This window comes from Lottia gigantea (assembly GCF_000327385.1).
Source record: "Lottia gigantea unplaced genomic scaffold LOTGIsca_5, whole genome shotgun sequence".
NCBI lineage: Eukaryota > Metazoa > Mollusca > Gastropoda > Lottiidae > Lottia > Lottia gigantea.
Window position 1 is genome coordinate 1455418 of NW_008709715.1, and position 27853 is coordinate 1483270.

Below are 27853 nucleotides of genomic sequence, written 5' to 3' on the forward strand. Positions count from 1 at the left end.
CCAAAATTATTTTGTGACGAATTAACCGGGCACCTGTTCTATCGCGGATGAATATCGTTTATCTTAGAAACGTTGATAGCAACTCTTAATTCTAACTCAAGCTAACAAATGATGGAATTCTATCATGATTTCATCCCATAAGCTTCTTTAAAAACATTTTATCTCTTTCAAATTGAATTGTAGTCAGTACCCAACTATAATTTAACTATCTTCATGCACTATATTTAACGCCCTTTAATCTCAATATTTACAAAAGTTATTGGGTTAAAAGAGGAAAAATAGTGATGTGAAAAATTGATTAAATTCACTCATCTCGTTTTTTAATCAGTTTTAAATAATTATATTGATATCATGTCATCAAATTCAATCGTTAAATCTGTTGCTAAGGAATTGTAAGTATAACTATTTTTTAAGAGGTGTTTTAAACCTTTGATCTAAGATCTAAGATCTAAACTAAACTAAAAGGTCACTGGTCTGGGGGAAGTGTGGGACACAATATTTAGTTTTATTTCTGGGTCTGGAGAAAAAGATCACAATTTTCAAACATTTTAGAAAATAATTCTTAATATTGAATTTGATCCTAAAAGAAATATCTCCTACCTATTAGTTTAAGACTGTAGACAAATTTGTCACGAATTTAAAGGCATTTTTACGCACTTAAATCTGATTTGATTAATCTAATCAGAATGACATCACAAATCGAATCTGATTTATACTGCAGGATAAATGAACATTATACTATTTATAGTTTCCAAGATGGTGGCGAGGCAGGAAGTATTTTTCTATACCTCTCCTATAAGTTGATCAAGTTGAACTTTGACATGTTGGACGCCATTACTTAAACGGAAGTTAGCAGAGCTAAGACGCTCCAAGTTGATTTACTCGATTAACGTATATCAATTTGATTTGCTGCTACAATAAATGCTCTGATTACCATAATCAAATTTGCTTTGATATAGGATAAATGGTTTTTAGACTAAATCGAATCAGATTAACCCAGGATAAATTCGACTTAAATCCTTCTCAAGTGCAAACTATGTCACACACTTAATGTTGTTACCAGTTTATGAAATTTTATGTGTAATTTTTAGCTTAAACTCTACAATTAGTTTATTGGACAACATATCGTGTCCAAATCACACCCCCATTCTTCCATGCGGCCATGGTAACACAAGTGAGAAAAATTACGTATTCATAGCTAAATATTGTGCAATCAAAATTGGCCCTACTGTATTGGTAGTAAATTTCAGCCAATCAAATCAAATCAATCGTTAAGACTCTTTGTTTGCGAACGTTAACAAATCGAAAGCAGTGTGCCATTACATATTTTGATGAATATGTACAGTAAAGAATTGAGTAAGATTTTCTTTAAAGAATTGAAGCCGAGAGAAAAAATGTGTCCTTATCTCTTCAAACAGGTGGCGACAAAGCAATGTTGGGCTTTGTTTACATGAGCTCATTGCTCATTTCTGTTCTATTTTCACGCCCCCAAAACTAAGTGTAGTGGGCTTATTTTAATACGGTACAGGTTAATAAGACCATATCATTTATTGGATTATGCCATTTCTCAATACAGTGCCAAGTTGACAAACCTATTCAAAGAATCAGAGTAGCATTAGGTGTTCAAAAAGTTTGAGCAATTTGAAACTTTTTGAGCAAATACTCAATTAGGACCTGGTCATTGAAAACACAATCCACTTTTGACGGCATCTTAAGCCATTGTATGATTCTAATCTGGAAGATCTTATCAAGCCCTAACAGCAACTTCTGTTACCTGTGTCAGAATCTGTACCATGCCAAAAATTTCAGAAATACCTTGTGAAGGTTTTTTTTACAATCAGTTGTTGAAATGTAGAATGTTAAACTCAATTTTTTTTTCATTTCTCTTTCAGGAAATATTACTGTGATGTCAAGAGATTAGAGGATGGTTTTGATCTAACTGGGCACCAGAAAAATGGCAGAGACATTGATGGGCAGATTTATAAAATGGTAAACTTTGGATTCTTTTATTATACTCCTAGTTGACATTATACATTTGTACTATTTCTTTTCCCCATGACAATGCTTAAAGGGACAGGTGGGCCATTTGGGGGGTTGATATTAGTCTTGAGTATATGCAAATATAAAAATATAAAGTATGATTTGTTAAAAAAAAATGGCCTCCTGTGCCTTTTATTATATTCTAAATTACACAACTAAATTAGGGTTTGGGAGATTCAATCATGTACCATGACACAACATAGAACAATTGACAACTTTTGAATGCTTCAATATGATTTGTGAACCTTGTTGGAGTGTAAATCCGATTTGGTAGATGTCAATTTTCACTGTGTGCCTTAATGAAGATTTTCTGTTATGTTAAGTGATGAGAGCCCAATGTACCTAATTCATTCGAAATATGCTCTTTCTATCCCATGCAAAAATGATGCAACAACAAAAAAACAACTAAAGCTTTCCGTACATTAAATATATAATAACAACTATAGCCCATCCTCCGTTGACCCATCAAAATACTTTCTGCATAAAAAACTTATATGTTATTCAAAACTTTAGACCTTGATAAAATTTGACAGTTCCAACAAGTAAAGACACCAGTTATGAACCCTGTATATAGCTTGTCAACAAATATTTTGAAACATATGTAATTTGTAAAATTATTTTTGGAAATAGGTGGGTTGCAGGGGCCCAAATCTAGCCATAAAATCATTGGGATCTGCTTCAAAACGGCATAAATATCATAGGACATCAGGAATCTGAAATTTTTTATTTCATCTTTCAAGAGCACCAAAATACATTCAATCCTCTGAAAGATGCTCACAAGATTAACAGTCATTTGTGATCGGCCAACACCATATCATGCACCCAAGTGATATTTTCTTGATTTGTTACTAATGTAGGCCTTCCTGGAAGCAGGTGGTCATCAAGGCTCTCTCTGTCATGTTTGAATTCCGCAGTCTACTTGTTTGCAGTGGAAAATGAAGGAGAATGACAGCATGTATCTGTATTGATGTTAGCCCTTTCAGTTGCAGTTACTTGATGAATGCCCTATAACCAGTTTTTTCTTTTTCTGGTGATTTCAAGGGGTAGATCTTACGATATAGTCTACCACAAAGACAATAATAACAGTTACAGTTCTTATGTCTATGATTCTTTAAATTATTGTACATGTTGGTGGCAAAAACTGGTTTCAATTCGATTGAGATATCCCACCAAATTGTAAATTTTTCATTTGGGTTCACTTAGCTATTTTTTAAATACTACATAACTGCACCATGATATTATAAATATTTCATAATTTACACCGTAAAATGTCACTTTAAAGTGAAATGGTCATCAGTTGATGAAAGATTATTAATTAATTGATGTTTATTAGTGATGTTATTTGTGTAGGATTTGTCTCTCTGTTTATGGTCACTGATGTCGAACAATTTGATATAAGCTTATCAGTTTAGATTGAGAGGGTAAGATATTTTTCCAAACCAGGGGTTGAAAGTTGAAAATAGGTCAATTTTCAAAAACACTTACCAAGGAATTCAAATATCTCTCATATCCTAAAGGGAATTCAAACTTGACCAACTTATTGTCCAGCAGAAGATAATGCAAGCAAACTTGCTTCTGTCTGACCCATTCCTCTTCTATTTACAGAAAACATTAATGTTGATACAGGTATTTATAAAGACAATCACACGCCACTCTACCGCTTATCAGAATCACTTTTTCAAGCGCTTATCGGCAGTCTCATAATCTCATTTGTAATATTGTTCTACTTTAGATCATGGTATCAATTCATTGTTAATATTTAGACACGGATTATGCATGGCATGTGATCGGTTGTAATGAATGCTAACAGTATGCGACCATGGTTTATATCTTTTTAGACAAACCAAAAATAATAACGAAATGAAGGTGTGATCTAATTTTAATTAGATTGCTAATTTTAATTAGATTGTATAAATGTTTACATTGTCTTGGGGAAACAATATGTTGCCTATCCATACCTATGTAAGGGGGAATATAGTTCTTGCCAAAGGATTGTTCTGGTCTGTTGGTTTGTAATACTCTCCCACCTGTATAGTATATAAGTATTAGAGGTATTATTGATCTATTTATTAGACTCAGTCTGTTGGCAACCAGTTGTTGATTAGGACAATATATTACTTCATTTTGCTTGGAGTTCATATTTTCATATCTTTAGTGTATCAATTTATTAAAGGATATCAGATAGTTTTGAGTAAATTGATATTGTGACAGAATACGATATTATGACAGAATTTAAATTTGGATTTATTGTTATGATTAAAGATATATAAGATTGTGATAATTCTGTAGTGAATGATTTCAAGATAGTTGTATACAGCTACCTAAATCTTTAATAATAAACAATTGAAGGTAATTTATCACACCTGTCATACCAGATAAAAGATCAATTTATATTAGACAACTTTTAACATAGAAATCTGTATTGATTTCCTTTCAATGGATCATTAATTATCAATGATTTTGTAGCCAAGACAGAAATATTAGAAAGTTTAATGGATAGGTTAATGTGTATTTTATGTCAGTTATTGTATTAGGATCTCTAATTTTGAAGGATATTTTGGTACTATAATTATTATCAGATTCTAGACTTTATTTTTGGAGAGCATTTTTTGATTATCTTTTGACCATTAACAGTTTCCATCTCTACAATATGAGGATTCAGAAGATGACTATTTGAACTATTATTATGATTGCTATGAAACAGAGACTCCTATAGTCAATATGAGTGGTGTTACAGTAAGTATAAGCATGTATCTAACATATGATGCAAATGTTCACATTAGATAAATGCTCACATAAATTGATATGTTCACATATATTTGATTCTCACATTAATTGAAATGCTTACATCACTTTTAACATTATAATGTAACATGTTTGAACACATCATTTTGAAGATTCTTTACATCCACTGTTAATTAATAGCTAACCGTTTAGACTTATAAGAATTGCATGTCACTTACAATGCAGTATTTAATTGCAGCATTGATTGTTTATCTTTTTTCTTCAAGAAAATAAGAGGTCTTTGGTATTTGCCTTATCAGGTATTGAAGGAGGCTCAATAAATTAGGAATGATGACAGACATAATTTTCTTTTTTATGATGAAAAGGATCCTTAAACGAGCTAATAAATTAACAAAACATTTTCATACTGCACTATCTTACAATATTGTCTCATGATTTTCAATAGAGGTCTTTGGAAATAAACAACATCTTAAGGAAGATTCGTGTTGACATTCAATATATTTATTGATATGTTTTTTTGCTCATGACATTGTCAACAGGTGTGATGAGATAATTTGGATTGCCAATCATTGTATGCCAACCACTCCCCATTGCCCCTTGACAAATAGTTATTTTAAAATTTAAACAGAACAGCACTGTGAGATTTTGCATTGATTTGTTGAATTTCACACTGCACATTAATTTTTTTATTGCTCAATTCATGTATTGTGATAACAGTACAAAAAACATATGTATTAGATTGAATTGAATGCAGTTTATGATATAAGATGACATGCATGAACTATGTTATTAATGTATATTATAAAGCATTGCTTAACATTATGTTAATATAATAAACATAACTCTTTCAGCTGACTGATTTTATGGACATGATATTAACTTGTATTATAATCTAGGCTAATTCTTAATTCTTAACTCTTAATCTGTTATAACTCTTTTATACACTCCTTTTACAATCCTTTTACTGGAATAAATATGTTCGATAAATTCCAATGGCCTATTATCTTGTGCTATTAAAGGTAGTACTCTTGCAATCTGGTTATGCTAAATTGCTATATATGTTAATGTCTATCTATACATGTATATAACAATCTTACATGAAGTCATGTATAGTTCTTCATGGGTTCCAAGTGATACAGTGATAATACTCTGCTGCTAAATAAGACATGAAGTTCGTTTTACAAAAGCAGGAATATTTACATTTAGTGGCGTGGCAAACCAAGCCTAATTACTAATTTCTAATTCCAATTCCATTTTTTCAAAGCTTTTAAAACCAGTTCCAAAAGAGCTGTGCTTCATGATTGAAAAGCTGTATAATTCAAAATTTTTCCTTGAACTATATCTGTCTCTTTCAGTATTTTTTGTACAATGATATAATGTGCTCTCAGGAATTTTTATCCTCACTCAGTTTCTAGATATTTTCCCTCTTGATTTCATTTTTTTTCTAGACCTACAATACCCATGGACCAAGGGAGGACAAGGTGAAAAGAAAAATAAAGAAACACATGACCAATTATCATTTTCTTGTGAGTATAAATTTTGTGAAAAATAAAAAATTTTATGATTTAAAAGGATTGATGCATATCTGGGTCTTTTTTATGAACATTGTAATTTTCTGTTCAACTTTTGTTGGTCCTGTAATTTTAGAAAAACTTGGCCCTATTATGATGTGGCTAGTGCAAATACCATTTAAGCCAATCTTTATTGCAATAGGATCTTTATATTCACTTAAAGTGATTCTAGAGTTCTAAGAACCAGTCATCAGATGAGAATCCGGAAGATATCATATTCACTGGCTCAAAACATTTTTGGACTTAATGGACTGGACAAAATTTATAATTAAGACGAAAATAAATCCATCACTTTTCTATGCTATACAAGAAAGGTCAAGACTTTCCCTACAAGTAAAATAAAGAGATAACAGATACTAATTACAATATGCCATCAAATGTTTTATGAGACCTCACACAAAAAGATTGAATAACATCTGTTTCTTGACTTGAGATGATTGTCAAATTACACTTTAATTAGCCTAGTGATCCTCTATGTGAACAACAAATCTATATGTATATGCTATGATAATATCTTAATTAAGACAATAAAATTGTTGGGGACATTTTTAACAAAGGCATAATTATTTGGTTATTATGAGTGTTTACATAATGTACGTTGTATGATTGCATAATGCACATTGTAAGCATGTTTTATTTCACAAAGTATTATAAGCATGACAGAAATCACATTGTACTGGCATGATCATGGCTTACAGCATCTTGATTTATAGAAGCTATATGAGTAAGTCAACTGAATGCTAACACTTGATCGTTTAAGTGCAAAATGATCACAAGTTTAACCGACTTGAACACAATAAAGACACAGATTCAAATGGGTAAAGAGTGTGTCTGCACCACAAACAAGTTTTAGTGATAATTGCATTGCATGAAGTGAATATAAACTTTGTTTTGTTTTATAAAGCTCACAGACCCATCTTTACCACATGTATCAAAGAAAACAAAATCATCTAAAAGTAAACACAAGAAGGTACACTTAATGTAGTCATTGTTGTAGTTTTAGTTTATGTTTAGTTTTTGCTTATTTTAGATAACAGTCTTGTTTTCACAATTGCCATTTTTACTATTTTCTCAACAAATTTATCTTTATACACAGTTTGCCAATTATTTTTATACGCCCACATGAAATGGGGGGGGCGTATATTGTCGTCAACCATGTCCGTCCATCCGTACACAATTGCTCGTAAACACTCTAAAAGACACAATTCTTGATTGATTTTGACAAAACTTGGTATGAATGTTCGTAATCACCCAAGGATGAACCCTATTGAAAATCAGAAGAATCGAAAAATATTTAGTATAAGTTATTGCCCTTGTTCTTGAAAACGCATTCAATTTTTAGCTTGTAAACACTCTAGAAGGCACAATTATTGATGGATTTTGACGAAAATTGGCATTGAGTGTTTGTTATCAAACAAGGATAAACCCTCTAGAAAATCAGAAAAATTGAAAAATATTTAGTATGGGTTATTGCTCTTGTTCTTAAAAATGCGTTCAATTTGTAGCTTGTACTAGATAGGAGAAATGTTGCATTTCTTAATCATGGTCTAATTATTTATAGTAGATTCCTGCTATTAATTATTTTCTGCACAATATTAGAATAGTGTTAACAAGAAGTAAATACTCACTGCTTTTTTTTTTGTTTTTATTTAACAATTCCAATTTCTAACCTAACTACTATTAAAGCACTTGATCTTGATATCGTGAAAATTGTTTTTTTGATTAAATTGAACGTCTTTAATATGCTTATTTGAAAGGATTAAGGCAAGGGATGGTGCCAAATATTTCTCCAAATTGATTAGTTTGGCTCCATGTGAATTTAATTAATCAATATTACTCATTTTCGTGCCATGTTAGAATATGTTTGGCCCATTGTGATTTATACTAACCACATTTGAAATATCATTTCCAATGTTTGATTAATTTTCCTAACTCTTAAGTACAGACAGAATTTAATTGTGATTCAAAAATATGCAGTGATTATGAATTATGATAATTAAGTTACTTAATGCATGCCTGGCTCTGTTTAAAACTTCCTCTGCGCATGTGCAGGGTTTACAACTGCCGTATCGGCAGCCATTATAAATCTTGAAAATTATTGTTATTGTCCGCCATTTTGACTTTTGTAATCTTTTCAATTAGAGAGCGCATGCTTATTTCCATTTAAAGTGGGTCTGGCCCAGATCACAGAACGCCAGTGTAAACAGACGTTTTGATCGGAGCCAGGAACCGATCCGGGCCAGGCTCTCTTTATCGGGGCCTAGTGTAAAAGGGCTATATGAGTCCATATTATTGAGCACTATTTTAACAGTGAAAATATTTTTGATATAGTAACATTAACTTTCTGTTAGTTTTATATTAATTGATGATTGGTCAAATTATTGCGTAAATTTTTTTTCATGAGATAAAGTTTAGTATTGGTTGATTTTTTTTTTTAAATCAATGGAAAATGGAGCCTCCAAATACAGATAATGACATTAGTGTTGTTATAGAAGTAGTTGACCTTGATAAGAGTTTGAATATTACTAATATAATACAGGGAGCGAAATACATTATTCTTCTTAAACCCTGTAAAGCTAACGCTGGATTTCATTAACTTTATTATTGACAAAGTTATAAAAGAATACCAAGTGTTATGGTCATTATATTGTTATGTGTATTTTTATATTGTTGTTGGGTATACATAGGTTATATTACATTTTCTAGGGTCCCAAGTTACCTGAATATTATTATATCTATACAGCTAAACCTCAATTACTACCTAGAGCAAGCACAAGTGTAGGAACTAGATCAGCAAAAACCAGGTAATGAAAGGGCAAAATAGCTATTGGGACTGGATATACTCATCTTTTTTTGACAACCTGACACCTGTTCCAGGGAATCCGAACAAATTGTATATTTTTTGTGAGAATTTTCTGCCAAAGTTAGAAATAGAATACACGGCAACCCTCGTCAGTTTCTATAACATCACTGGCAAGAACAATCTGAAGACATTTTGCCACCGAATTTCAACAAAATGCAAATCCAAAATTTTATTTGATTATCCTAAACTGAAATTTGTGTGTTAATTGCTATTCAAATTGTTAAATCTAATTTAACCTAGTTTCAGAGAAACTGCGAGCACACAACAACTTTAAAAATGAAGATAAAAAATAACCTATTTTCATAGAAATAAAATGTTCTGATCTATTCTAATTTGATATCAGAAGGCATATTAATTAGTGAGAAAATGTTGTTTTTTATGTTTGTGATATGAATTAATTATGACATTCCTTACATACTATCACACCAGAATTCTGATGGTTTGAATTGATCATGTAAAAATCTCTCATCAACAACATGATTTATAGCAGTGGTCATCTTGTTCTGAAACTTGGTGACAGCTATTAGAGTTTGTTGATTCCAACATCAGAGACTTTTTGACCTATCTAATACAACCCACCAGAAATGAAGTCTTGAATTTTTCGTTACTTTCTTTGAGAAACATAAATGTTGAAGATCATTAACTTGGATGGGGCATAATCCAGGAACATACCATTTTCTACAGAATGTTTAATTCTCTTGGAAACAGAAGATCATAACTACCAACAATATTCCTGCAATTTGTCATTGAAGCTCAGTTGTAGATGTGAGAACAGAAGTAGGATACATCATTTGCAATATTTCTATTCCAGATCATCCAAAACAAGATCTTTATCAAGATCTACAACCAAATCTGATACCAATAGATTAGTTAATGCTGCCGCCAAATTACTAGTTGCTACCGTAAGTATCCTTATACTTTTCTAGGAGAAGAATGGTCATTATCAAAGATATGAAGACTTGACTTTTTAGAAGTTTCGTAGATTTAACTTAGTTGATCTTCAACCTTTCTGCATTTCTTATAAACATTTATCAAATGACTCTAAATCTCAATTTCAAGACTGTCTTTTTTGAGCTATATATGTCTTTCTGCTCCTTTTATTTCAGGAAACAGTAGAATCTCTGGATTCTGCTCGCTCACCTCGACCACAAACAGCTCCTCGTTCTTTCGAGGTAAATTCTACTTTCACTCAATTTTTACCATCATGAATGTTGTTTATAACAATATCTGGATATTTTGGACAAACTAATATTTGTCATGGATGTGACATTTGCAATGAAATAAATTGGTAGTTTTCATTTGTAATTCATGAGGCCAAATAATTAGATAATATACAATTTTTACTACATTTTAAATATACTTTTTTTGTAATTTGAATTTAAAATTTGGATTTGGTTTGTCCTAAAATTCAGAATGGAATCTCATACTGTAGTCACTGTTATAATAGTAATTGTAGTGTTGTTATGTATAGTAAATAGAATGTAGTAATGTTATCTGTAGAATATATTGTTTGTATGCAAATAGAATAAGAAGAAAGTCACAATGAGGAAATTGTATTATTTAGACAATATATCTTCTATAATAAACAAATCAGGGATAATGTACTAAATGGCGCCAAGAAAAAAAAGATTGCATATAATAAAAATGAGTGGTTTGCATTTTCATAAATTAGTATTTGTTTACTTTTGAATTCATATTTTTAAATCTTTGACATAAAAGATAATAAAACTAAAGATCTAAAATATATTTTCACTTTAAAAGGCTTTTCATTGAAGTAGAAGTTTTTATTAGCACATATGTAATTTAAAAGTTTATATAGAGGGAGTGGGCCTCTGTTTATTTAATACAAGGGATTGGTATTGCATTAGATATAACTTGTAATGTGTACAACCCTTGCTTCATTTTACATCTCCTTTGGCAGGACAGGATTTCAATCAAAGATATATTTGTTTATTTTCATGCATAACCAGACCTTCCTAGTGTTGTATTAAGGGGGGGCTTTAAAAATGACCCCACAAAATATAACACAATAAACTGACAGATTTTCACTGCATTCTGGTCTGATTTTGTAATTGAATCAATTCCCTTACTGAAGGAAAATTACAAGATATGTACTAATAAAATTTTGGATTTCAATCTGCACAATGATTAGTGAGTCATTTAAGAGCCACCCAATATACTGCACTGTTAATGTTTGTATAACACCTTATTAATCTATGGCTTTCTTCACATTGCATGGTTATTGTGTATATATAGAGTGGACCACGAAAACATAGACTCTTAGTTAGAGTTCGAAGAGCTTCAGCAGATTATTATAAGGTACCATAATCCTAATATCACAAATTTTTCTGGGTGTCTTAGAACAATACACATTGATAGAGTTTGACATTAATACTAAGTGGAACCCTTGCCTATTCCACCAAAACTGAACTTGGTCTGTGATCTTTTATTGTAAGCCAATCAGTTCATTGTAGAATTAGTCTGTGTTATGTTTTTGTGAAATAGGACCTTCATATACCAGACAATTTGGATTGGAGGGGTTTTACTGTACCTCACACCTCTGTACCTTTATGCTTCATGAGAGATGCTTGTAGATTTTGAACTAGATGAAGCTTGCTTTGAATTACTGCATTACAGGTTTAAATAAGCATACATCTTGTAAAATTGTAAGTGGATTCAGTATGAATGTATGCTTGATTTAGAATCAATGCTTTGATAGTTTCTTGAAACATGCTTTTAGATTTGTAAGATTTTTAGATGAGACATGTTTATTACAAGTTTAATGAATGTTTGTTGATTTTGTTTAAAAGGATAACCAACGACCACATACAGCTAAATATTCTTATGACATTAATGGAAGAAAAGTGTTCAATACACAACTCAAAGTAAGAATCAATTTGTGTTCTATGGAAATCAAATTAATTCTGTCAAATTTTTTTGTTACTATTCACCAAGTTAGAATACTTATAAAAAATTTCTAAGATTTTTTTTTCCAATGAAAACGATGGAACTATATCAACTGTATAAATATGAAAAAATTGGAATCAAAATCTTGTAAAGTGCATTGTTTTATTACGCCTTGGTTTTTGTAATTTTTTTTACAGTACTATGATGGTAACAGCAGTGCCTCAGATAACAATGTTAGAAGGTATGAATTGCATTTATTTCAGTTAAAACATTCATATTTCTGTAAAGTATTGATAAATTTTTGAAAAATGTGCCAAAAAGGAATGAAGCTGGTCATTGTTGTGTTAACTTCAAATTTCATCTTTATAAGAAATACAAGGTATTTTCTTTTCTTTGTTTTTCGTCAACATAATATTTTGAGGTACATATACAATGTATTTTATTGATTTCAAGAAAATGCTGATATTGTGACTTGAATATTTTAGAACACAGTCTAGCAGAAGTCCTGTACAGAGACCTAGTTCACCAACACCATCTAATACATCTGATTCTACCCATTCCTCTTCAATATCTATTGATGATGTCAAACGCCTTAAAACACCAGCACCACCTAAATCATCTCAAAGAATAAGAAACCGTACCTATATTAATGATGGGAAGAAAACAGACCAAGAAGAAGTGGCTGTTTCTGTATCAATGCAAACAGAGTTTAATGATTCTGTTGGTATACAAACAGAACGTCGTCTGTTAGAGAAATATGATCATGTAAGTACAGTGTCAGTTATTTAGTCTTGAGTTAACAATTTTTTGGATTTGTAGAATTAATTGTTTTTGTAAGAAACATCAGTGATTTGGTCTATTAAATAGTCTTACTGCATTGGAGAATTTTTGTTTTGTTGTTGCTATATTAATTTGCATTTTAGACTGAAGATGAAGTGAAAGAAGGACCTATAACAGACTATGAAGTAATAGTTATAACAGGTACCGTCAATGGTGCTAGTACTAAAGCTGATGTTAGAATCACTCTATATGGGGAACATGGTCGCACCAAAGAAATAACCTTAGATGAATCCACAACACATAAACTGAAATTTCAGAAAGGAAAGGTATGTGACTTAATTTCTTTTTATCTTTTTATAATCATTCTTCACAGAATTCATATGCTTTATAATTGTAATTGCCTTAAATGCGAATTTTTACACCCCTCTCTACCTTTGAGTAAAACTGGAAAATATTATAAGATTTTAGAACATCTATATTGTGAACTGAGTCTTCCATTTTAGTATCATCAGCAATCAATTAAAATGGTATAATGTCAATATTAACTGGGGAACCTCCAATGAAACATTCCCTCTTGTTTTGTCACTGTCTATAGTGCGCACCCCTAGTTTAAGAAAACACTTTCAGCACATTATAAACACAAATATGTTTATTTTTTTATATTATACTTGGTTGTTTATCTTCTTAGGCTATATTTCAACTGTCAGAAGCAAATATCTGAATGACAAGTTATGTTTAAGTTGTATTTAACTGCTAATTTGCTTTGTTATAGGAAGATAGATTTAATATATCAGCACATCATGTTGGTGAAATACAGAAAATCAAGATAGGTCATGACAGACCAGAATTAAGTAAGTTAAAATCAGAGAGTAAAATTACTACTGTGAAGGATAATCTTTTGCTTTTAGGATTTGTATCTTGTTCAAATAGGACCTTATCATGTTGTAACGAAGTACCTCAAAAATAAGAAATGATAGTATTGTTTGTGTGTTTTCAAATTTGTTATCATGCACACTGCCAAGCATCTCTTTTAGGCAAGTAACACAGTATGATATAAGACTGTTCAGATATAATGTCTACAATATTGTGGTCTTAGCAAGGATATTAAGTTATTTATTTGGTAAACAAAGTGGCGTTTCTGGCAAATTTATCTGAAATATGTCATTGCTTTCAATTTTTATTTAATTTATTCAGGTTATGCGTGGTATTTAGAGTGTGTTACTGTTTCTGATTTCCATGCTAAAAAAGTCTATGATTTTACTTGTAATAGATGGTTAACTGGTCAGAATGGTGATAAAAATACTTATGTTTATTTATCAGTTGAACGAGATAGGAACCTTGTTGAAAATGAACGTAAGAAAATATATTTCTCTTTGAATTTGTCCTCATTGGTCCAAACAGGTGCAGAAACTAGGACTTAAACTCTATTTTATTTGAAACATTATTATTTAATGTCACTCCTGCAAATAGAAATTATAAAGACTTTTAAATTTTCTTTCAGCAATTACACCTTATGAATCTACAGTTCCAAGAGTAAAGCCAGATAGTGTCTCAAAAACTCCAAAAATACACGACAGACCTCCAAGCTCACAAAAACAACAACAACAGAAACAAAGAGTAAAGTCAGACACAAGTGCATCTTCAGTTGAAGTTGTTACACCAGAAAAGAAACCATCCAAACAAGTAAAGCAAGTTCAACAGAAGAAGAAAGAGAGCAGTGCAAGTGAATCAACTTATACCAGTGACTCCTATACAAGTACATCCAGATCTGACACAGAATCAGAAACAGAAGAAGAAGAAAGTCGAGAAGAGACAATAATATCATTAAAAGGTTCACCCAGACACCAAAGTAAAGCTAATCAAAGAAAAATTAGCAATGACTCCTCCAATAAAGCAAATGGTCCAACTTTTACTTTCTTATCTAAAGATTCTGAGAAGAGGGGACAAACTGAAAAAATGAAATCAGAGACAAAAAGAAAAGAAAAAGAGAGGAGAGATTCAGAACGAGAAGAAAAAAGGGAGCAGAAGCAAACAGAGAGAAGTAAATCATCAAAATCTAGAAATAACAATGAAGAAGATAATGATAATAAAGTAGATTTTTTAAAGGGATACAAGGTAGGTCTTATTTTACTGTGTTTTAATGTTAATTAGAGACTCAATATAAAATGGTTAGAAGAAAATGTACAGTAGGATTAATGATTTAAAGTTTATTAACCAGGTTTTGTTTTGATAAGGAACAATGAAGGCAGTGCTCTTGTTTCAGTTTAGTAGGTGCTCTACATTACATATTTCATAAATAATATGAGTCTTAGACCTTTGCCTGAAATAGATTTGCTCCAAGATTCTATGAAGATACGATTCATATTGGAGGTTTTTCAACCTGGTTTCCCCTTGTCAGTGAACTTAATGTTAGATTTTTAAAAATTCTGAAGAAGACAAGAAAATATGTGCTATTATTTTGTAGGCTGGTTTAGAAGCAGCAGAGAAAGATTCTATAAGACAACGTGAAGATAGAATGGAAGAAGATAAACGAATATTAACTCATGGTATGACTATACATGAAGCTGCTAGTAATGGTCATATAGAACGTATTAAACAATTACTTGATAGATTTCCTGAATTAAAGGAGTAAGTGTTATGAATATTTATTAGATTACATCAGTATGCTTTCATAAGGAGTAATAAAATAAATCTATTTTAATAGAGGGATTCAAAAGAGCTTCTTCTTATTTATGTGATACTTATTTTTTCTGTTAAGATTTCCTGTAAATTCAGAAAATTTGTACTGGATAATGATAACATAAATATCGTGTGATACTGTGTGTTGGATGATATCACAACATACATAGATTTATTTCTTTTATCTCTAACAAATGTGATGATAGTAATACTGAATGAAATGATTTTGATCAATAAACTTTGAACAAAAATAAATGACCAAATGATTTATTTGTATTGATATATATACTTACTTTTAGATCAAAAGATGAAAAAGGTTTACTACCGTTACATAAATCAGTAATTCATGGACAAACTTCAGTAACTAAATGGTTAGCAGCATTGGGTGTAGATTTGAACCAAGAAACACCACAAAGTTATACCCCAATGCATTTAGCAGCTTTACATGGTCATGTTAATATTATGATGGTAGGTGGTCATTTTGTACTAGTTGGTCAAAAGCATAAAAGACAACACTTAGAACAAGTTTGTTTTCATTGGTAGATTTTCTCTTTAAAACGAAAATCTAAAACGTATTTATCTTTGATCATGATAGAGCTACCATTGCTAAAATTTAAAAGACAAAAATTCCTGAAAAGAATTTATAAGATGTTGAAGTTTCTGTACTATGTCAATTGTGTGTAGATAACTACACTTGGAAATTGGAAGGCATTGAAATTTTGTTATAGAATGATAAAGATATTGATATTTATTTATATATACTTATCTCTTACAGATATTAGCAGCAATGGGAGCAGAAGTCAATTGTGAAACAATAGAAAAACAGACACCACTACATTTAGCAGCAAGAGGGTAAGTTGTAAAAATAAGATGGTACCCAGAACTCCAAATGTCCATGAAAATCAACCTTTGCTAAATTTTTCTAATTGCTGGCTCTCAAAATGGTTAAGAACTTTACCAGCACCTGACATTTTGACAAATAGCTAGAGTTGGATACCAGGCTGAGTTAAATCTTGTTAAGAAATATGTGATTAAGTCCCTGTGCCCATTGCTCAACCTACAAAATTTGATCTTTCTCATGGTTTTTTTTTAATCCCCTTGATTTTAAATTTTGATTTTTCCCTTATTCAGTGGCCATTTAGAATGTGTAAAGTGGCTGGTAGCCAACAGATCAGTGTTGACAGCTGAAGACACTTTTGGTAGAAAACCAGTATATTTGGCTGAAGAATTTGAGAAACACAGTGTAGCTGATTTCCTACGTGCCTGTGAAAGAGAACTTGGTAATCCAGACAGTGGATTTGCTAAAATGTTCAATGGAAGGTAAAAATGATTTTGTTGTTTAAGTATCATTTGATCTATGATAAGTTGCATATTGAATATTGTATTGTTTAAATATAACCCCTGATGCAATAAGCTGAAACTCTCAAAATTAATTGATATAGATTTACTCCTCCACTTTAGATTTAGACATCAAAAAAAACTAAGTAGCTTATTTTTATATTTTAGTAGTTCTAATATGGATCCTGATAAGGTAAGGAAATTATTTTTTCATTTCATCATGCAAACCTCATGGCTTTGACCACTCCTAAATTATTTACAAACTCATTTATGCCTACTGTAATGCTTAAGACTTGTTCATGATTCATTGAGATTAATAGCACCCATATGCGAAATTGTGATGCTGATGACTACATTGAGTTTTGTACAATTTCAGGATTCCACCTCCTATAAAGCTGATGTAGGTAGTGGAGATGAAACCAGTACTGTAAATGGTGGTGAATCATCAACTACTACAGGTTCTGACATACGAAAAATACAAAAAATTGAGGTAATCTTTTTATCTAATAAGGTGTTGTTTTGCTCATTATCAGTTATAGGGAACTATACCATGCCTCTGATACCTATCGTGCTGTTTTTGTGAAAAAGCTTACTGCTTGATAGTGTTGGTGGCAGTAATCAAAGTTGGCAAGGCGATATTGGTTTAAATGGATATGACAATATGGAGCATTAATATATCACAATATGGATGTATATCTGTTTTTTTTAATTATTTTTTGAAACAAATGTAACAGTAAAACAATTAATATCTCTAAGTCTCTATATCATGAAAAAAAAATCTGTTTTGAATACTTGTTTGTTGAATTATGTGTGTCAACAACCATATATCACAATATTTTGTAATTTTTTGTATTTATTTATTGCGTTATGATGCCAAGCTCTAGCGCAATTTACATCCTATGCAAGTTTTGTTGAGATTTTGCTGTCAGTAATAACTGCACATGAAATTATCAGATTAAGATATATAGTTAATACAATAACTAGGTTTCTACCATTACCACTCTAGTTTTGGTATGCATCCATATCTTGAGGGTTTATTTTTTGGGCTTTTTTAACAGGAACGAAGAAAGAGTTATGATGCACAACATGCTAAAATGGAAGAAAGAGGGAAATCATTTCTAGACAGTATCAGACAAGATGTAGAAGAAGATGATGAATGAATCATTCATTCATTTTAATACAGATATAAGTGCTTTTTCTCTCTTTTAAATCTGATAATGCATTTATGTGTAATGTATTTTTTAATAGAAATATCTTTTATTTTAATATTCCTGTTTCTTTTTGTATACACTTATAATTCAGTTCATTTGAATTTCTTTACCAATATACACAAACATAAAACAATATTCTTAGAAATTACCTTTTGTTCTTAATATGTGATCTTTATTCTTGGGAGTAAAATACAAGATTGGATGTACATTCATATTTTGTAGTCTGAGTATTTTTGTCAGTCATGTCTGGCACAAGATACAAATCAACAGTCCTGATATTTTCCACAACTTTTTTAATGCTTGTTATGTTTGGATATAACTTGTATTGTATATATTGCATGTAATTTATCATGTATTGTGATAAGGACAAATCCAGTAATAGGAATATAAAAATTGTATATTTATTTGTTATTTTAAATGTTTATTGGAGAAAACCACATTGTTATAATAAACGATTTATTATCTGTGATATTTTTGTGATAGTTTAGTATTATATTGTTATTTTAGAAGATTTTTTCAATGTCTGTGTACATTTTCAAGACAGATCTTTAGTAAATATTCTGAATGAAATCAAAGATAAACCATCTAGTCATATCTTTAAAGATTTCTTTAAAAACAAACTTGAATACCGGATAACATGATCCTTATGGTCGTAATGATCAATATTTTAGGCTATCAAATCTAATTCTTGTTTTTGAAAATTATTATCAGCCTAGAATTAGATAAAGAATAACAAAATATTTTGTATATCAATAGACAAGAAAAAATACTTTTTGAAAACGGTTTATAAAAACCGCACTATTCAGTATCTCTGTAATATAATAATTACACATATATTATTTATTTCTTTTGTTTTATTACAATAACCATCAGTTAAATTTAATATCAGATTTATACATTTTATAAGAATTGTGATATTGTACATGTATTAATGTGATATTGTTTATGTATTTATGTGATATTGTATAATATTTATATTCCGTCCTGTATGACTACTTATTCTTCATTTATTATCTATAGCTCAATTTTGGTAATATTGTGGCCAAGTTATACCAATCATAGTAAGGCAAGAAAATCCTACTATAGGCCTACCCTGCTGGGTTGTCAATAGTCTTTCTGGTAGAAGATAAACTGTGTAGTCACCAAATACCTACAATTATATATATGGGCCTATATGAAAACATGCTTTTTTCTATATACCATTTGAAAAATTTATTGAAGTTGAACTGTTGAATATATCATTGTTAATAGTTCTCTACTACCAAATATAAATAGAGAAAATATCGTCTTATCTTCCTTATGAAGTAGTCCTATGAGAGTTGCACAAATTTCTATTTTGCACAATTGCTGGACTAGTGGGATATAAGACTTTGCATGATTGTCTTTTATCACGTTTCATCTTTGTGTACATTGAGTCTACGTTCACTCTTTATCTCCATTATTTTTTGCAATGGTCAGTTTCACAAGAACATAAATATAAAAACAAAGTTATAAAATATATTGTATGTAAAATAAATTATAAGTCATTATAAAATAAGGCACACATTTAACTTGAAATATTAAAATTATAATATTGCGTATTAAAATGCTATATTTTGTAGAAAATTATATTCATAATGGAATAATTTCTGTAAGGTAAATGATATTGAATTACTAACACATTTTATATAGAAGAATTCATGAAATAAGCAGGCATCTGAACAATCTTTTCCTTTTTGATTTCTGTAAACTAACATTTCCACAGAGACCATCAAATGTTTTTTATTATATCACAAAAGAGGAAAAAGGCTATTAATAAGAGTAAATACAAAAATTGTCAATAACTGTATTGAGGCAAGCGCAAAGACGCTCTTTAATTTTGTTTAAAACATTATTTTAACAATTTTTTAGTAACATTAAGATCTGTAAGTTGCTCGTTTATATATCATTGTCTTGTATATACATTATAATATAATACTGGAATTCTATATCTCATCTATCAACTCTCACAATCCAGTTCTTGATGACGCCTCAGCTACTTGACGAATAAATGTCCTTCCTCCTGTAAAAAAAAACCAAAATATCTTTTATCATTCGATACACATGTACCCTGGAAATATATATTAGGGCATAGGTTGTATGATACTAATTCAAGTTATATTTAGACTCTATTAGGTACTTTTAAGAAAAGAATATGTTAGCGGTTATACAGTAAGACAGTATGTATGATGAATAATCAAGAATTATCAGTGTTTATCTATATTTCTATATAAGCCAGCATGTTTTTAGTTTACAAACATGAATTTACTACTTGAGCTTCAAAAATTTGCTTGCTGTGAGGATTATTATAAATCCTGAATTTATGTCTTAATTCAGATCAAATTGATTATTTAAAGGTAATTTCATCATTCTTGTGAAACTTTTGTTCTAATTTAAGAAAGCTGCATCTTTTTTAATGAGAAATGACATGGTTATGTCAATAAATACTTATTAGTAACAATGATTAGACATGCACATCACAGACACCTAAAGATACTTAAAACATGAAATGCTCTAAAAATAAACTAAATGTGTTTTATCTTAGCTAATAGGAAATATAAGAAAAGATGGTGGTTAATACTAATGAGCTGTGTTGAATAACAGGACTACTAAGCATGACTAATAATACATATCATGTGAAGTTCAAGCAGTTTATGCAAAAATAACAATCAAAAGTATCACTAAACTAAGATGTGGGCATACTTCTATAGAGAAAAGGAAGTTTTAGTGATACAAATGGGGGTATAAGAAGTTTTTATTAACAAATGAAAAAGGCTGAAGAATCTTACTAATCTGAGCACATCTAAAATTTCTCTTATAGTAATAATCATATTATTAGAAACAGTACTAGTAAACACAAAGTGAAGAATTATCTAAAAAAATATTTAATTGACTGGTCAAATGAAAGATTTGAAGGCTTTTAGGTCATTCAGTTAATAATCATTTCTGCAATTATGAAAGTTATTATCTGTAAAGGAGATTATATCAAAATGATAAATATTAGATCAACTTAATTATAAGAATTTTGTTAAAATTCTGATTTCAGTTTTAGTGGGATAAAAAGAGTCTAAGTCAAAAAAAAAAAAAAAAAATGACAAAAGAAAAATTAAGGAAAAAAAGGGCATGCACAATCAATGAGGCAACACAAACCAGTGATTTTCATATACAGGACTAGACTCACAATTCACACCATCATTCTATTATATACATAGTAAGCCTAGTACAACAACACCATAAAACAATACAAGAAAAGTATTCAATTAAAGACCTTGATCACCAAGTCTGTATGATGGTTCACCTAAATCTGATGAAAATTTTATCAAAAATATGAAATAATCCCATGCAATCCACATCAACCAGAAGTGAAAACAATCAATTTTTTAAACATGCTACTTGCTGAGTCCAGAACAAATAAAACAAAAAATTGCATACAATTGACTTAAAATCTTAAAAAATATGTTGAATAATGATAAAGTAAAGATGATTTTATTATCTTTGTAAAACAATCTTAATGTGTTTAAAGATATAAAACAAGATTCAGAGTTCCAGAAACTTGGAATAGTTTAAATGTTCTTTTTGAAAATAAACTCTGTGAAAAATGTACTAAGACATTCAAAATTTTTTTCCAGATAGGCCTACTGGAAAAATCTTCAAATAATATATAATGAATTATTGATTCTTAGTCACATATTATATTTAGAGCAACTTCATGAAAAATAAGCCAATGGATATTAAATTTTGAGTTCTCATTTGATTATTTACCTGTATTGCGGTCAATAATTGACTCAAGCACTAGTATTTTACAGCATTTATCTTTATATATAATATATAAACATCCCAAATTGTCAGAGCACTGAATCCTGTCCTTAGGAAAAGGTACAAACCTGGTGATGTAACTGTATCATCACTTAAATAAGACGTAGCAGTCAGAGGACGTGACGTCTTCTTTTTATCTTTATTTTTCTTATTAACATCTTGTAGTAATTTTAACAAAAAGTTTTTATCCTTTCCTTCCTGTAGAGTAAAATCATTTTATCAGACATGTTAAAGTTAAGCTACTTTTCAGGTTTTTTCAAATTAATTGAAAAGTTATAGAAAATCAAAAGAAATATATTACTTAATAATGCTAAAATTATATAAAACTAAAGTTGTTGATGGATGTCTAGATTGGATTATTCCTTGAAATTTTAAGTAGTACTTGTTCTTGTGTCCCCATTTCTCAATATGAGATCATACTTCTGTAGGTTTCAATAACGCTTTAAGCTGAATTATTTTCAGCAAAATGACAGAAATAAAGACCCTTAAGAAAATCTTAATATTGTGTCTTGTGTATTTTTATAAATGATTATTTACCAATGTAAGTTGCTGTTCTAACAATGTGACCATTTGTTTATGTCCAATCATAACTAATCTTAAATAATATGTTCCCATTCTACAAAACAAAGAAATAACAATAACCATCAAAATACTTTTAAATTCCTTGAAATTATGCTTGAAAGTTTTGCAATAGACAGGATGACATATCTTTAATAAAACTCAACGAGAACTATCCTTGATGATGATTTACCTATGCAGCATCAAAATAATATGACTTTCCCATGAAACAACTACAAAGAACCAGATGACTTTCCCTTTGAACAGCTAAAAAAGAACACAATGACTAACCCATGTAATGTATACTATACTATAAACAGTTGATAATATATAAGGTATATTATTGTATAAAAGTGGTTAATATAAAACATGATGAATTACCCCAATATTATAACAACAGCTGCTATAAAGCCTGGTGATGAGATAAATTCTATGGTGTAAGTTAACCAGGTATAATCATCTTTCCAGGAATCTATTAGCTCTGTTACAACTTGGTAAGTCTGATTCTGACCTTTATAAGGACCACAATTATCACTTGGCTCCACACTGAAATATATTCAAGATTCAAATTTTAAATACTTAAAAAATGTGCAGATCATTTCAGTTATGTAATATTTCAAAGATTTGGACATAATTTGTATAACAGTTTGAATTATAAAAGGACATTACTTACAATATAATACCACATGCTACAGCTACAGTTGTTAATAAAAAGAAAGAAAATAGAAAACCCAGAAATATTGTATGTGATCTGGCAGCTCTCCATGGTCTCATTGATGGTTGACAATTCTGTATGACACTGACCTGTAATCCAAAATAATACCACATTGAGATCTCCTCAGACACAAATACAGTTCTCAAATTTTCATTGATATAAAAATTAATAAACTTTTTTATCCATAAAATCAACAACTGAATAAATTCAAACTTTATGGGATCTCCATAGCACTTTTTACACTTAAAATTGGACAGTTCTTTGTCTCTTATTTTATAAGAGAATTGATCAACATAAAATCTATATCCACACTTACCCTCTTTACGTAGAATATAATAACAAGTTTTATCAGTACTATACATGATAGAAGTGGACAATAAAATGTACCCAGCCTGTAAGATAATAATAATATTATGACAGTGACACAATATTTTCACCATTAACTGTTGACTGTAAGTACCATTGGATTTTAATTACTTGCCACTGTACCTGATTACTAAATTTCAATAGAATTCTATTATAAAATATCTACTCACCAACATAATGTCTGCGAATAAATAAGATCCATAGTATTTCTACCAATGTTAAATTCTGCTACTGATAATGATTTTATGCAATAGTTTGCAACGATCCTGAAAAGAATTAGCATCTGTTAGTGCTATGTAAAACATTTTGTTACTCTTTGTAATTAAGAAAGTTTTTTAGAAATTCTCAAATTTTAAGAGTATTAAAGAACATGCTAATTTGTCTCAGCATAGATCTATGTAAAAACAGATGTTTCTTTGCTTCAAAATAAAAAAAAATTCACAGGTAAATGTGTCAGATAAATCTAAATAATAATGATGCTAAAATGTTAAAGGATAATTTACCTTCTCATAAATTCAAAGAGAAAAGTAACCAGAAGTGTAAAAATGAAATCTACAATAACTAATCTGTAGATTTCTTCACCAACATAAGTTTCCCAACACTGAATAAATAAATATGCAATCAGATTACAAGAGCTATAAAATATTTCTTAGAAACTATCCTCAGAAGAGATGTTAGCCTCAAAAATCACCTTGTTTCTTGCACAATTTGTCTTGTCAAGACGAATAAGGAAACAAAACATCTTGATTCAATTGCATTGAGTAGTTTGTCAATAGGACTACTTACCAAAGTACTGTCTTTAGATAATTCTGTAAACCAAAAATTAACTAAAACTATCAAAGTTACTCCTTTTAATGTCATTGTTCTAAAATAAATATTGTGACAATTCAAAAACAAGTCACAAATGTATGATAGAGATATAAGTGTGGCCATTATCATGTAGGGTCAGGTCTTCCATATTGGCTCTTTGTCTTTTATGATACATATAAAATTATGGAAATAAACTAAAGTCTTTTAAGCCTACCTAATATACATTAACCTGAGATGAAGTATGAAAAAATATTAGTACCTGATCATATGGATATAAAGTTCTGTTTTGGGTTTAACGTAACATTCTAGTCTCTCTAACAGGTGAAATAATATTGGTAATATTAAATGTACACCAGTTATACACAATGGTATAGCTAAAACATCTATTAAATATGGTATCTCAATCTACAAATAAATTACAGATTACAGATCCACTGTAACAAACCTTATATTCTTGTTGTGAAGATAGACTTTAACAAAGAGAAAACAATGAAATAGTATTTTATATTGGACTTTTCTGCACCTTATTGGGATTACTGGTTGCACCATACATTGTATGAGGAATCTTTAAAGGGCACAGCCTAATTCAAAAAGGAAACTAGGTTGTAGAATCTCAAGGTATCCATTGCAGGGATTGAATACTGGACTTTCAAGTTAGTAACAACTAAAATAAATGCATTGTATTTTATCTGCAATTTATAAAATTGGTTACATAGAGATGATCTTTCAGTATTTTTCGTTTTTTTTTTCTTAAATAATTAGTTTTTTGCAGCTCTTTTAAAGCTGAACATATGACCTCACAAAAGAAGGTAAAATAATGAAAACTTACCCTTCTGATGATAGAAGAAAGATAATATATAAGATATCCTGAAGCACCAATTAAACCAAGTACTGCTATATTAGTACATAATCTTATCATAAATAATTGACATTTAGCTGATAATGTCTTCTCTTTCTTTCCTTTAAAACCCGCTAAATATTCCTAAAAAAAATTTGGATATGAAATAATAACATGGCAGTGAAATATTTTATTTTCCTATCTCAGTAAAAATCTTTACAAAAATTTTGGTATTCTGAATTTCATTCAGAATTAAATAATTTGCAATAAGTTCCATCAAAAACTTACCGATAATTCTAAAAACAGACTCTTGTGTTTTAATCTAGCTGCTTCTACCGATGTGATTCCATAATCCCAACCATTGAAAACTTTACTTATATAATAGAAATTGATATCCCCACTGCCTTCTATATAATACTTTCTATAGGATTGTAATATACTGAAATACAACATAACATCAAATTTACCATTGCTATATATATCATAGTTTATTCTGACTTCTAATTTACACCAATTTGACTTACATAATAGAAACTGATATCCCTACTGCCTTTTATGTTTTCTTTAAGATAACATAACATGTTATATACCTAAAAACAACATAATATTTTGCTATATACACCATTGTTTGGCAGTTTTGTCTAGGGGTTCAATTGAATAGATCTGTTTTGCAATAACCCCACATATGAGTCTTACCTTGTAGCTAGTATTATCAAACATAATAAATAATATCCACCACAAGTAAATAGATAAGCATATTTCATCTCATAATTATGGTTACCAATCAAATTAATTGTTCTGTTTGTATAGAAACCATAATATAGCTCAGTATTTTCAAACCAACCCTAAAATATGCATAGCAAGTTTTTAACTGTCAGAAATCAAGTCTGCATATGTGTTTTATTTTCTAATGAACATCATTAATGAAATAAAATGTATGTATGTGGCATATGATATATGCATTATTTGTAGAAGATTGATATTTTATAACAACTATATGACTTCAAAATAAATTCAAACTTCCAGTTCAACCAAGAACACAAGATGTCTTCATTTTAAAATAGCTCAGGGACATAGATTTCTATTGTTTGAACTTGAAAATTGATCAAATTTCTATATCAAGTACTCACCTGTCCTGTAAGTAGTTCAATACCAGTAAATGACACATAAGTACTATTTTCACTAGGCTCAATATAACCTGGTGGATCTTGTTTTAACCATCTATATAGTACTTGTGGTAATACTACAAACCCTAATGTCAACAAAAACACAGGAATATTGATCAAAAATAACCATTTTAAAAATAAGAAGTATGAAGTGACCCCTGTACCAAAATGACCTTCAATTAGTTTTAGATGTGATTTCCATAACTCTAGTGAATACATCACTTCAGCTACACTATACTTAAAATGTTGCCAATTCTGAAAAAGAGTGAAAAAAGGGAATTATTTGACTATAAGCTGACCTGATCTTTGGCAGAAAACATATATTTGTGTAAACATTCTCAAAGGTGTAACCAACTTGGGTTAAATCAATTATTTGGACATGGGACATAAGTCAGTAAAATTAGCCAATGGGTACACCCGGAAAAGGTATCTGCAAGACAATCTCAATATCGGATGCATTTTGAACACTTCATCAAGATTTGGTATTATAATAACACTGGCCTTACTTACCATTGCTACATTATATTTAAATCTTGTAAAACGTCCTACACCACGCTTTCTTCTAGAACTGACTTTATGCCTGAAATCAACAGGGTTCTGATTCTCAATATGTAATCACAAATTTCATGAAAAAGACAAACAAAAGAAGACCTAAATAAAAGGTTTCATTTTATTCATGCATAATACCATTTTGCAATTAGATTTGTTCACTTTGCACTTCAATATCAAATATGGAGCAATTGTATTTTCCAGTACATGTATATGACCAGCTTACATGATCACTCTTTTACTTGATAAAGTAGTGGTCATTCCTTTTAACATTTCTTCTATTTCATCTTCTGTCTTTTCAGCAAACTGTGGATCATTAGTCATAGCATCAGCTATTTCATTTGATGGATCAACACCAGATCCTCCATGGAAGGACTTCATTCTTCTATGTTTAAAATGTATGGTATCTTTACCTAATGTCGTGGCTAAAGATTCTGAAATCAGATAAAAAGATAAATACATAAGATAAATGAGGATTTAGGAATCAATTAACTAATATCAACATAAATGTTTTGGTCAAATGTTATAGTGTAAATTCCACCAATGAAATGCTTAATGAAGTGACAGGCATCCGATTACAAAGCAGGCACATTACGACCAACAATGTATATTTCTGTTTAAAAACGTATCATAACAACTAAAAATATGACATACCTAATTGCCTGCTAGGAAGGCTCTCTAACAACCTAGCTGTTTCTCTATCTGTTTCATTTTGAGCACTCCAAGTTTTTCTTCGTCTCAGACCAGACGATGTAGGACCATTGTTTCTATCCACCATCTCATACTCTTCATCACCTTCTGTTCTTGGTGATGCTGGTGCATACCCATCATTATCTATAAAAAGACAGCGTGTTCCTTTGATTGAATAACTCTAACTATATAA

General features: G+C 30.1%; 2 protein-coding genes across 2 annotated transcripts in view; one reads left to right on the forward strand and one right to left on the reverse strand.

Moving 5' to 3' along the window:
* Nucleotides 1-351: 351 nt before the first annotated feature.
* LOTGIDRAFT_228946 (hypothetical protein) lies at nucleotides 352-19125 on the forward strand (the record flags this gene model as incomplete). Its single annotated transcript, XM_009061804.1, has 22 exons — nucleotides 352-392; nucleotides 1893-1989; nucleotides 3646-3666; nucleotides 4675-4776; nucleotides 6234-6311; nucleotides 9063-9160; nucleotides 10031-10121; nucleotides 10326-10391; nucleotides 12030-12104; nucleotides 12324-12367; nucleotides 12612-12891; nucleotides 13050-13232; nucleotides 13679-13757; nucleotides 14101-14259; nucleotides 14408-15021; nucleotides 15371-15534; nucleotides 15885-16053; nucleotides 16361-16437; nucleotides 16717-16905; nucleotides 17092-17116; nucleotides 17300-17413; nucleotides 17982-19125. 22 exons carry the CDS (start codon nucleotides 352-354, stop codon nucleotides 18081-18083), a joined length of 2868 nt encoding a protein of 955 aa, XP_009060052.1. The 3' UTR covers nucleotides 18084-19125.
* A 432-nt stretch (nucleotides 19126-19557) lies between these two features.
* Nucleotides 19558-27853, reverse strand: part of LOTGIDRAFT_228947 (hypothetical protein) — a gene marked incomplete at its 5' end in the record, with an annotated part of 8830 nt that continues 534 nt past the window's right edge. The window contains 17 exons of the mRNA XM_009061805.1: nucleotides 19558-20175; nucleotides 22037-22166; nucleotides 22506-22584; nucleotides 22908-23072; nucleotides 23200-23330; nucleotides 23558-23633; nucleotides 23778-23873; nucleotides 24111-24208; nucleotides 24394-24472; nucleotides 24677-24822; nucleotides 25247-25399; nucleotides 25544-25694; nucleotides 25952-26100; nucleotides 26386-26676; nucleotides 26932-27001; nucleotides 27197-27404; nucleotides 27625-27804. Coding sequence (XP_009060053.1) covers nucleotides 20120-20175; nucleotides 22037-22166; nucleotides 22506-22584; nucleotides 22908-23072; nucleotides 23200-23330; nucleotides 23558-23633; nucleotides 23778-23873; nucleotides 24111-24208; nucleotides 24394-24472; nucleotides 24677-24822; nucleotides 25247-25399; nucleotides 25544-25694; nucleotides 25952-26100; nucleotides 26386-26676; nucleotides 26932-27001; nucleotides 27197-27404; nucleotides 27625-27804 — 2258 coding nt within the window. The 3' untranslated portion in view covers nucleotides 19558-20119. The remainder of the gene's footprint in view (nucleotides 20176-22036; nucleotides 22167-22505; nucleotides 22585-22907; nucleotides 23073-23199; nucleotides 23331-23557; nucleotides 23634-23777; nucleotides 23874-24110; nucleotides 24209-24393; nucleotides 24473-24676; nucleotides 24823-25246; nucleotides 25400-25543; nucleotides 25695-25951; nucleotides 26101-26385; nucleotides 26677-26931; nucleotides 27002-27196; nucleotides 27405-27624; nucleotides 27805-27853) is intronic.